We start from the raw sequence: 11086 nt of genomic DNA on the forward strand, positions 1-11086 counted from the left end.
GAGAGATAGTGAGTTGTCTGTCTGTCTGTCTGTCTGTCTGTCTGTCTGTCTGTCTGTCTGTCTGTCTGTCTGTCTGTCTGTCTGTCTGTCTGTCTGTCTGTCTGTCTGTCTGTCTGTCTGTCTGTCTGTCTGTCTGTCTGTCTGTCTGTCTGTCTGTCTGTCTGTCTGTCTGTCTGTCTGTCTGTCTGTCTGTCTGTCTGTCTGTCTGTCTGTCTGTCTGTCTGTCTGTCTGTCTGTCTGTCTGTCTGTCTGTGTCTGTGGAGAGATAGTGAGTTCTGTAAACACACAGAGATATTCGAGTGGAGCTCCAAACACTGTCAAATGACAAAACAAGAACTATTGCAACAATGTAACCCTCTCTCAGTTTTACCCGAACATCACCCCTAGTCCATTAAAATAAAAATGACCAATACAATGAAACATCACCATGGGAATCACACACACAGCATGTACCCTTTCAGATCAGAGGTAGAGAGAGGCCCCCCTCTCCTCTTTGATCCCTCCGTCCTATCTCCTCCCTCCCTCTCTCTCTCTCTCCTCTTCTCCTTCCAGCTACCCTCCCACCCATCCCCCTCCCTCCCCCTCTCCTTCCCTCCCACCCCTCTCTCACCCTCCTCCCCCTCTCCCTCCCCCCCCTCTCTCTCTCTCCTTCCTCTCCCTCCCACCTCTCTCCTTCCCCTCTACCCCCCCCATCTCCTTCCCTCCCTCCTCCTCCTCTCTCTCCCTCCCCCTTCCCACCCCTCTCCCTCCTTCCCTCCCTCCCTCCCTCTCCCTCCACCCTTCCCACCCCTCTCCCTCCTTCCCTCTCCCTCCACCCTTCCCACTGCTCTCCCTCATTCCCTCCCTCTCCCTCCACCCTTCCCACCCCTCTCCCTCCACCCTTCCCACTGCTCTCCCTCATTCCCTCCCTCTCTCTCCCCCCTCTCCTCCAAGAGAGACTGTACGCATCCCATATGTAGCGCACTACTTTTAGACCAGAGCCCAGGGCCCTATATAGTGAATAGGGTGCCATTAGGGACTCTGCAGGGCCTGGGCTATTTTTAAAAGGCCATGTAATTTAGCCACAATACCAGACGCTGCAGAGTGCAGTGGCTGAGTGCTCCACAGACACATCTCTCTGACAGAGAGGCAGGGGAGGAAGGGAGAGGAGGAGGAAGAGGAGAGGAGACATGGAGAGAAGGGGGGAGTGAGTGAGATGATGGGAGAATACTAAAAGTAGAAAGTAGAAAACGAGAGCGCGAGAGAGAGAGAGAGAGAGAGCGAGAGAGAGTGAGCGAGAGAGTGAAAGAGCGAGCGAGAGAGAGAGAGAGCGAGCGAGCGAGAAAGAGAGAGAAAGAGCGAGCGAGAGAGTGAGCGACCACTGAAGATACACTCTCTGATAGGCTTCTAAATAAACAGCACCTCTCAGCAATCAGTCCTGAGAGCAACTGGTGTTTATGTGTCATTATACAACTGATGGAACTAATCCTGAATGCTGATTGGTTAAAACCACATTCCAGCCGGTGTCTATTCCACAAGTTAGCGCCGGCTAAATCTATGACATTAAAATGCCTATTTACTCTGTTCCATCTGACTGCGCAATCCACTGTCTCATCAGCCCAGCCAGGCAATTTATAAACTCGTCGCTACTATAAAAAGCATCTAGACATTATCTCACATCTTTTAGACATTTAGTTTTCAACAGCAGTGATTTGTATAAACCTTGCTGTCTGTCTCGCCGACATTTGCAACATTGTTTCAATATTCGAATTCGATCTCCAACTGTCCCATAGTAATGAGCGTGTTGGGAGTCGGGATGAGACAGACAGAGACAGACAGACAGGCAGCGTTTCTCAGCCAGTCGAAATCATGAATCATCATCTGGCATAATTTTGATGGACAGATACAACAAACAAAAAAAGCTCCTCTGAACAACAGTCTTTCCAGCTTCAGTTTGAAGTGATCGTGTCAGCTGTGTTGTTGGCTAGCTCCTCTGAACAACAGTCTTTCCAGCTTCAGTTTGAAGTGATTGTGTCAGCTGTGTTGTTGGCTAGCTCCTCTGAACAACAGTCTTTCCAGCTTCAGTTTGAAGTGATTGTGTCAGCTGTGTTGTTGGCTAGCTCCTCTGAACAGTCTTTCCAGCTTCAGTTTGAAGTGATCGTGTCAGCTGTGTTGTTGGCCATCTCCTCTGAACAACAGTCTTTCCAGCTTCAGTTTGAAGTGATCGTGTCAGCTGTGTTGTTGGCTAGCTCCTCTGAACAACAGTGTCCAGCTTCAGTTTGAAGTGATCGTGTCAGCTGTGTTGTTGGCTAGCTCCTCTGAACAACAGTCTTTCCAGCTTCAGTTTGAAGTGATCGTGTCAGCTGTGTTGTTGGCTAGCTCCTCTGAACAACAGTCTTTCCAGCTTCAGTTTGAAGTGATCGTGTCAGCTGTGTTGTTGGCTAGCTCCTCTGAACAACAGTCTTTCCAGCTTCAGTTTGAAGTGATCGTGTCAGCTGTGTTGTTGGCTAGCTCCTCTGAACAAAAGTCTTTCCAGCTTCAGTTTGAAGTGATCGTGTCAGCTGTGTTGTTGGCTAGCTCCTCTGAACAACAGTCTTTCCAGCTCCAGTTTGAAGTGATCGTGTCAGCTGTGTTGTTGGCTAGCTCCTCTGAACAACAGTCTTTCCAGCTTCAGTTTGAAGTGATTGTGTCAGCTGTGTTGTTGGCAAGCTCCTCTGAACAACAGTGTCCAGCTCCAGTTTGAAGTGATTGTGTCAGCTGTGTTGTTGGCTAGCTCCTCTGAACAACAGTCTTTCCAGCTCCAGTTTGAAGTGATCGTGTCAGCTGTGTTGTTGGCTAGCTCCTCTGAACAACAGTGTCCAGCTTCAGTTTGAAGTGATCGTGTCAGCTGTGTTGTTGGCTAGCTCCTCTGAACAACAGTCTTTCCAGCTTCAGTTTGAAGTGATTGTGTCAGCTGTGTTGTTGGCTAGCTCCTCTGAACAACAGTCTTTCCAGCTTCAGTTTGAAGTGATCGTGTCAGCTGTGTTGTTGGCTAGCTCCTCTGAACAACAGTCTTTCCAGCTTCAGTTTGAAGTGATCGTGTCAGCTGTGTTGTTGGCTAGCTCCTCTGAACAACAGTGTCCAGCTCCAGTTTGAAGTGATCGTGTCAGCTGTGTTGTTGGCTAGCTCCTCTGAACAACAGTCTTTCCAGCTTCAGTTTGAAGTGATCGTGTCAGCTGTGTTGTTGGCTAGCTCCTCTGAACAACAGTCTTTCCAGCTTCAGTTTGAAGTGATCGTGTCAGCTGTGTTGTTGGCTAGCTCCTCTGAACAACAGTCTTTCCAGCTCCAGTTTGAAGTGATCGTGTCAGCTGTGTTGTTGGCTAGCTCCTCTGAACAACAGTCTTTCCAGCTTCAGTTTGAAGTGATTGTGTCAGCTGTGTTGTTGGCTAGCTCCTCTGAACAACAGTGTCCAGCTCCAGTTTGAAGTGATTGTGTCAGCTGTGTTGTTGGCTAGCTCCTCTGAACAACAGTGTCCAGCTTCAGTTTGAAGTGATTGTGTCAGCTGTGTTGTTGGCTAGCTCCTCTGAACAACAGTCTTTCCAGCTCCAGTTTGAAGTGATCGTGTCAGCTGTGTTGTTGGCTAGCTCCTCTGAACAACAGTGTCCAGCTTCAGTTTGAAGTGATCGTGTCAGCTGTGTTGTTGGCTAGCTCCTCTGAACAACAGTCTTTCCAGCTTTAGTTTGAAGTGATCGTGTCAGCTGTGTTGTTGGCTAGCTCCTCTGAACAACAGTCTTTCCAGCTTCAGTTTGAAGTGATCGTGTCAGCTGTGTTGTTGGCTAGCTCCTCTGAACAACAGTCTTTCCAGCTTCAGTTTGAAGTGATTGTGTCAGCTGTGTTGTTGGCTAGCTCCTCTGAACAACAGTCTTTCCAGCTTCAGTTTGAAGTGATCGTGTCAGCTGTGTTGTTGGCTAGCTCCTCTGAACAACAGTCTTTCCAGCTTCAGTTTGAAGTGATCGTGTCAGCTGTGTTGTTGGCTAGCTCCTCTGAACAACAGTCTTTCCAGCTTCAGTTTGAAGTGATCGTGTCAGCTGTGTTGTTGACTAGCTCCTCTGAACAACAGTCTTTCCAGCTTCAGTTTGAAGTGATTGTGTCAGCTGTGTTGTTGGCTAGCTCCTCTGAACAACAGTGTCCAGCTCCAGTTTGAAGTGATTGTGTCAGCTGTGTTGTTGGCTAGCTCCTCTGAACAACAGTGTCCAGCTTCAGTTTGAAGTGATTGTGTCAGCTGTGTTGTTGGCTAGCTCTCTGAACAACAGTCTTTCCAGCTCCAGTTTGAAGTGATCGTGTCAGCTGTGTTGTTGGCTAGCTCCTCTGAACAACAGTGTCCAGCTTCAGTTTGAAGTGATCGTGTCAGCTGTGTTGTTGGCTAGCTCCTCTGAACAACAGTCTTTCCAGCTTTAGTTTGAAGTGATCGTGTCAGCTGTGTTGTTGGCTGAGCTCCTCTGAACAACAGTCTTTCCAGCTCCAGGAGTGATCGTGTCAGCTGTGTTGTTGGCTAGCTCCTCTGAACAACAGTCTTTCCAGCTCCAGTTTGAAGTGATCGTGTCAGCTGTGTTGTTGGCTAGCTCCTCTGAACAACAGTCTTTCCAGCTCCAGTTTGAAGTGATCGTGTCAGCTGTGTTGTTGGAGCTCCTCTGAACAACAGTCTTTCCAGCTTCAGTTTGAAGTGATTGTGTCAGCTGTGTTGTTGGCTAGCTCCTCTGAACAACAGTCTTTCCAGCTTCAGTTTGAAGTGATTGTGTCAGCTGTGTTGGCTAGCTCCTCTGAACAACAGTCTTTCCAGCTTCAGTTTGAAGTGATTGTGTCAGCTGTGTTGTTGGCTAGCTCCTCTGAACAACAGTCTTTCCAGCTTCAGTTTGAAGTGATCGTGTCAGCTGTGTTGTTGGCTAGACAGTCTTTCCAGCTTCAGTTTGAAGTGATTGTGTCAGCTGTGTTCAAGCTCCTCTGAACAACAGTGTCCAGCTTCAGTTTGAAGTGATTGTGTCACTGTGTTGTTGGCTAGCTCTCTGAACAACAGTGTCCAGCTTCAGTTTGAGTGATGTCAGCTGTGTTGTTGGCTAGCTCCTCTGAACAACAGTGTTCAGTTTGAAGTTTGTCAGCTGTGTTGATAGCTCCTCTGAACAACAGTGTCCAGCTTCAGTTTGAAGTGATCAGCTCCTCTGAACCAGTGTCCAGCTTCAGTTTAGTGAGTCACACCCGGTCAGAGTCAAGCAGTTGCCAGTCCAGGAAGTGATGCAACCTGTCAGGCTCGATGGTTTGTAAAACCTTTGAGGTTCTGAGGACCCATGCCAAATCTTTTCATCTCCTGAGGGAATAGGTTTTTTGTCTTGATCACCATGTTAGTTTGTTTGATGTGGACCAGGTTGTCAACCTGCTCACCATGCGATGAGAACCAAATGGCCAGGTATCTGACCTCCTCACTATAGGCTGTTTGCGTTGTTGGTGATCAGGCGTACCACTGTTTGGCGCCAAATTAACAGTTGATTTTCAGAAGGCTATCCGCCACACTGGTGGGTAAATGTTTACCAGAATAGTAATGTAATAAAATATCTGGCATGATGGCTCGGAGGAAATAACTCATGTCTGCCAGCCACAGACCGTCTCATGCTCCTAGTTTCGCGGCACGGTTTACCATACGGGACATCAGCTACTCCTCATCGTCACTTGCCACGGGTCTGCTGCTAGCTACCGTTCCTTAAAATAGCTGTTATGTGGCGACATTTACCTGGAAGTAAGCCGACTTTGGAAACAAAAACCCCACAGACGAAAAGGAGGTCGTAAAAAAAAAAAAAAAAAATGTTTTATGAGAAATGGAGGTTTGGAGATAAAGGTGTTTCAAAGAGGCTGGCTACAGTATGATGCTGAGGCTGTGGTGATGAGTAGTTATGTGTGTCGCCAGTATGCTAAAGATAAAAACCCTGAAACGACTCATTTGTCATCGGAAATAAAAACGATGAAGCTGGAGAACATTCGTGACCATGACCACAGCAAGTGTCACGTTGCCTGCGTGTCTATGTGTCCCGAACTCAACCGGAGACTCTCCTCTGACACCCTCTGCGACGGCGCTAACAGCAACGTCAGAGCAGACCCAGCACGGAGATGATGATGATACTATTTAGGACTGTACATGCCCTTAGCAGAAAGGCGAGACCACTTTCTGACTTGGAGTGGAAGTGTGAGTAAGTGAAAATGTTGGTTAGTCTTGTAGCTAGACGAGTACTTTTGTAGCTAGTTTTTTCAAGTCTATTGAGCAGACGTGGTCCTGTATTGGAGGTTATTTCTCATCTCTTGATAAGTTTCAGTTCACCTCAAAATACTGTATAAATACCATAACATGATGGGCCTACTGATGCTGACATGGATCTTCATGCTTTCCTATGGCTCTGGAACATTCTATTTGGAATGTTTGTCTCAGATTCTGTTTACATTTTAAAAAGCATTGTGACATCACCAGCCTTATAGTGTTGATCCTTAAGTAAACAAAAGGGTAGAAGGCTAATTTAGCCCAATCAACTGCCAGCTATATTGGATAAACATGATTGTATATTAAATTATTAAATTAATTTGAAATGTTTGATTTTTTTGCAGTTTGGATGAGAGAGAGAGAGAGAGAGAGAGATAGACAGAGAGAGACAGAGAGACAGACAGAGAGAGAGACAGAGACAGAGGAGAGACAGAGAGAGACAGAGATAGAGAGACAGAGACAGAGAGGAGAGGGAGAGAGAGAGAGGGAGAGAAACAACAACCAGAAGACAGACAGGACAGACAACAGACGAACGAAGACAGACAGACAGACAGACAGACAGACAGACAGACAGACAGACAGACAGACAGACAGAGAGACAGACAGAGAGAGAGACAGAGAGAGAGACAGAGAGAGAGACAGAAGAGAGACAGAACAGAGAGACAGAGACAGGGAGAGGGAGAGAGAGAGAGGGAGAGAAATAAAAACAAGGAATAGCTGTGGGCTCAACATATAGAAATGAGAAACAGGCCGAAGAGTTTATGCACCATATTTCAGAGGTGGAGAGAAACAACATCGAAGATAATCTGAAAACATCACATCTCTCCATCATGACAGATGGCAGATGGCTCCACAGACAGTTCAGTGAAAGAGGAGTTAGTTAGTTTATCTCAGATTCTGTCACAAGGGGCAAGATGGAAAGTCAAGTTTACTGGCATCAAGTCGGTGGAGAAGGCAGGCGTGGCACATAACCAACACCATCAGTGCCATCGTGGAGGAGTGTTTTAATGAGTGGGGGAGCATGTTGGTCGCTCTGGTACAGATGGAGCTGCTGTGATGACTGTAGCCAAGAATGGTGTGGTCGGTCCGGTGAAGGGAAACAGGGCCCGACATCATCGACATCCCCTGTATGGCACACCGCCTTGAACTGGACCTTTCTGATTGCCATCCGGTTCAACGTGATGTTTCAGAAAGTAGAAGACCTCCTCAGTGGGCTCTACACCTTCTACCACACCAGTCCTCTGAACAGGGCAAACCTGATACCACACAGTCCTCTGAACAGGGCAAACCTGATACCACACCAGTCCTCTGAACAGGGCAAACCTGATACCACACCAGTCCTCTGAACAGGGCAAACCTGATACCACACCAGTCCTCTGAACAGGGCAAACCTGATACCACACCAGTCCTCTGAACAGGGCAAACCTGATAAACAGCTGCCAGGCTTTTGGGCTCACACCACTGGTGCCCACCCGATGGGTAGGACACCTATTGCATACACCGGATCACTTCCTGTGAGGTTACCAGGGGCGTGTCCAGCACATGGAACCGGTAGTGGCTCTAGATTACTATGCTAAGTACTCCAAAAGTAATCATCAATATGTAACGTCCAGTAAACAACAACAAATAAGGTTACAAATCGGTAACATCATGTTTCAATGCTTAATGCACTGATAAATGTGTCATATCTAATATGTACGGGTGCAGTGATCTGTGAGCTGCTCGGACAGCTGGTGCTTAAAGCTAGTGAAGGAGATATGAGTCTCCAGCTTCTGGAGAGCTCTGTACACATCTGTGTGCGGAATAAAGGTGGTATATAGTTTTTTTTCCATCTGGTTGCACATTTAACATGCTGGTAGAAACTTGGTAAGACAGTTTATGTTTCCCTGCATTAAAGTCCCGGCCACTAGGACGCCGCCTCTGGGTGAGCAGTTTCCTGTTTGCTTATGACAGAATACAGCTCATTCAGGGCTGTCTTAGTGCCAGCCTCAGTCTGTGGTGGTATGTAAACAGCTACGAAAAATACAGATGAAAACTCTCTAGGTAGATAGTGTGGTCTGACTTATCATGAGATATTCTACCTCGGGCAAAACCTCCAGACTTCCTTAGATATCAAGCACCAGCTGTTATTAAACAAAATACATAGTCCACCGCCCTTGTCTTACCAGACACTGCTGCTGTTCTATCCTGCCGGTACAGTGTATAACAGCCAGCTAGCTGTATGTTGATAATGTCTTCGTTCAGCCACGACTCCGTGAAGCATAAGATGTTACAGTTTTGAATGTCCCGTTGACAGTTGAATCTTCCGCGTAGGTCATCGATTTTATTTTCCAAAGATTGCACGTTTGCTGGCAGAATTGGAAGGAAGTGGGGGTTTATTATTATCACCTACGAATTCTCAGAAGGCAACCCGCCCACTTGCCCCTTTTTCGCTACCTTCTCTTCACGCAAATGAAACGGGGATGTGGCCTGTTCCCGAGAAAGCAGGATATAATTCACGTCGGGCTCGTTAGAGGAAAAAAAAGGATTCTGCCAGTCCGTGGTGGTAATCACAGTCCTGATGTCAGAAGTTATTTTCGGTCGTAAGAGACGGTAGCGGTAACATTATGTACAAAATAAGTTTTTTTTTAAAGTTACAAACAACGCAAAAGAAACGAAAAAAAATAAAAAATAAAACAATTGGTTGGGAATAAAAACGTCAGCCTTGTTCTCCAGCGCCACCTTGAGAAAGTGATGAATACAATCCAAGATGTGTGTGTGAGGTGAAACCTATCCTTACCTGGAAGTATAGTCCTACAGTAGGCCGGGCCATCAGGCTGCTGAAGTGCTCGTGGAACTGCCTGGACAGGATGTCTTGAGACAGGGTCTCGTATGGGTCAAACGCCTGCTCCTGGAGTTGAAAGACAGTTAACGGAAGAGTTTAAAAAAGCTGACTACTATGTCTTACTGAGGGAGGGGGGGTAGTACATAGAGGCATACAATCAACTGAAGGCCTTCTAGCAGAGATGTGCCAGACAGCTTGGTAAAAACATGTTTTTTTTTACATGAAGACTTCATAGGGCAGAGGGCTTTGGGATTAGCAGCAGAATAGAGGGATGAGTTATGACAGAATAGAGGTAGAGGGATCAGTATGACAGAATAGAGGGATCAGTTATGACAGAATAGAGGGATCAGTTATGACAGAATAGAGGTAGAGGGATCAGTTATGACAGAATAGAGGGATCAGTTATGACAGAATAGAGGTTATGATCAGTTATGACAGAATAGAGGGATCAGTTATGACAGAATAGAGGGATCAGTTATGACAGAATAGAGGTAGAGGGACTCAGTTATGACAGAATAGAGGGATAGTTATGACAGAATAGAGGGATCAGTTATGACAGAATAGAGGTAGAGGGATCAGTTATGACAGAATAGAGGTAGAGGGATCAGTTATGACAGAATAGAGGGATCAGTCATGACAGAATAGGAGGGATCAGTTATGACAGAATAGAGGGATCAGTTATGACAGGATAATAGAGGGATCAGTTATGACAGAAGAGGGATCAGTAGAGGTTGTGACAGAATAAGGTAGAGGGATCAGTCATGACAGAATAGAGGGATCAGTTATGACAGAATAGAGGTAGAGGGATCAGTTATGACAGAATAGAGGATCAGTTATGACAGAATAGAGGATCAGTTATAACAGAATAGAGGATCAGTTATGACAGAATAGAGGATCAGTTATGACAGAATAGAGGTAGAGGATCAGTTATGACAGAATAGAGGGATCAGTTATGACAGAATAGAGGATCAGTTATGACAGAATAGAGGATCAGTTATGACAGAATAAGTGAAGGGATCCAGTTATGACAGAATGAGGTAGAGGGATCAGTTATGACAGAAATAGAGGGATCAGTTATGACAGAATAGAGGATCAGTTATGACAGAATAGAGGGATCAGTTATGACAGAATAGAGGTAGAGGTTGGACTGTGTCACTGGGCCGAAGGTTTCTGACTGGTTATAAAGGACAGGGGTGTGGATCATGATATACATCTCTCTATGTGAGACCTCGAAGTCTCTGCACACTGAGATGAGACTCAGCATGGCAGCATCAGGCGGAGGTGTGTGTGTGTGAGTTTAGAGGTGTGTGTGGGTTTAGAGGTGTGTGTGCTTAGAGGTGTGTGTGTGTGTGTTTAGAGGTGTGTGTGCTTAGAGGTGTGTGTGTGTGAGTTTAGAGGTGTGTGCGTGTGTGTGTGAGTTTAGAGGTGTGTGTGTGAGTTTAGGTGTGTGTGTGTGTGTGTGTGTGTGTGTGTGTGTGTTTAGGTGTGTGTGTGTTTAGGTGTGTGTGTGTTTAGGTGTGTGTGTGTTTAGGTGTGTGTGTGTTTAGGTGTGTGTGTGTTTAGGTGTGTGTGTGAGTTTAGGTGTGTGTGTGAGTTTAGGTGTGTGTGTGAGTGTGTGTGAGTTTAGGTGTGTGTGAGTTTAGGTGTGTGTGAGTTTAGGTGTGAGTTTAGGTGTGTGTGAGTTTAGGTGTGTGTGTGTGTGTGTGTGTGTGTGTGTGTGTGTGTTTAGGTGTGTTTAGGTGTGTTTAGGTGTGTTTAGGTGTGTTTAGGTGTGTTTAGGTGTGTTTAGGTGTGTTTAGGTGTGTTTAGGTGTGTTTAGGTGTGTTTAGGTGTGTTTAGGTGTGTGTGTGTGTGTTTAGGTGTGTGTGTGTGTGTGTGTGTGTGTGTGTGTGTGTGTGTGTGTGTGTGTGTGTGTGTGTGTGTGTGTGTGTGTGTGTGTGTGTGTGTGTGTGTGTGTGTGTGTGTGTGTGTGTGTGTGTTTAGGTGTGTGTGTGAGTTTAGGT

The 11086-nt window shown here is 46.3% G+C and overlaps 1 protein-coding gene across 1 annotated transcript in view; it reads right to left on the reverse strand.

Annotated features, from left to right (window-relative positions):
* Nucleotides 1–11086, reverse strand: part of LOC124002279 (son of sevenless homolog 2-like) — a 98665-nt gene that overhangs the window by 72480 nt on the left and 15099 nt on the right. Inside the window, exon 2 of the mRNA XM_046309652.1 lies at nucleotides 9039–9149. Coding sequence (XP_046165608.1) covers nucleotides 9039–9149 — 111 coding nt within the window. The remainder of the gene's footprint in view (nucleotides 1–9038; nucleotides 9150–11086) is intronic.

This window comes from Oncorhynchus gorbuscha, linkage group LG17 (genome assembly GCF_021184085.1).
Source record: "Oncorhynchus gorbuscha isolate QuinsamMale2020 ecotype Even-year linkage group LG17, OgorEven_v1.0, whole genome shotgun sequence".
Lineage (NCBI taxonomy): Eukaryota > Metazoa > Chordata > Actinopteri > Salmoniformes > Salmonidae > Oncorhynchus > Oncorhynchus gorbuscha.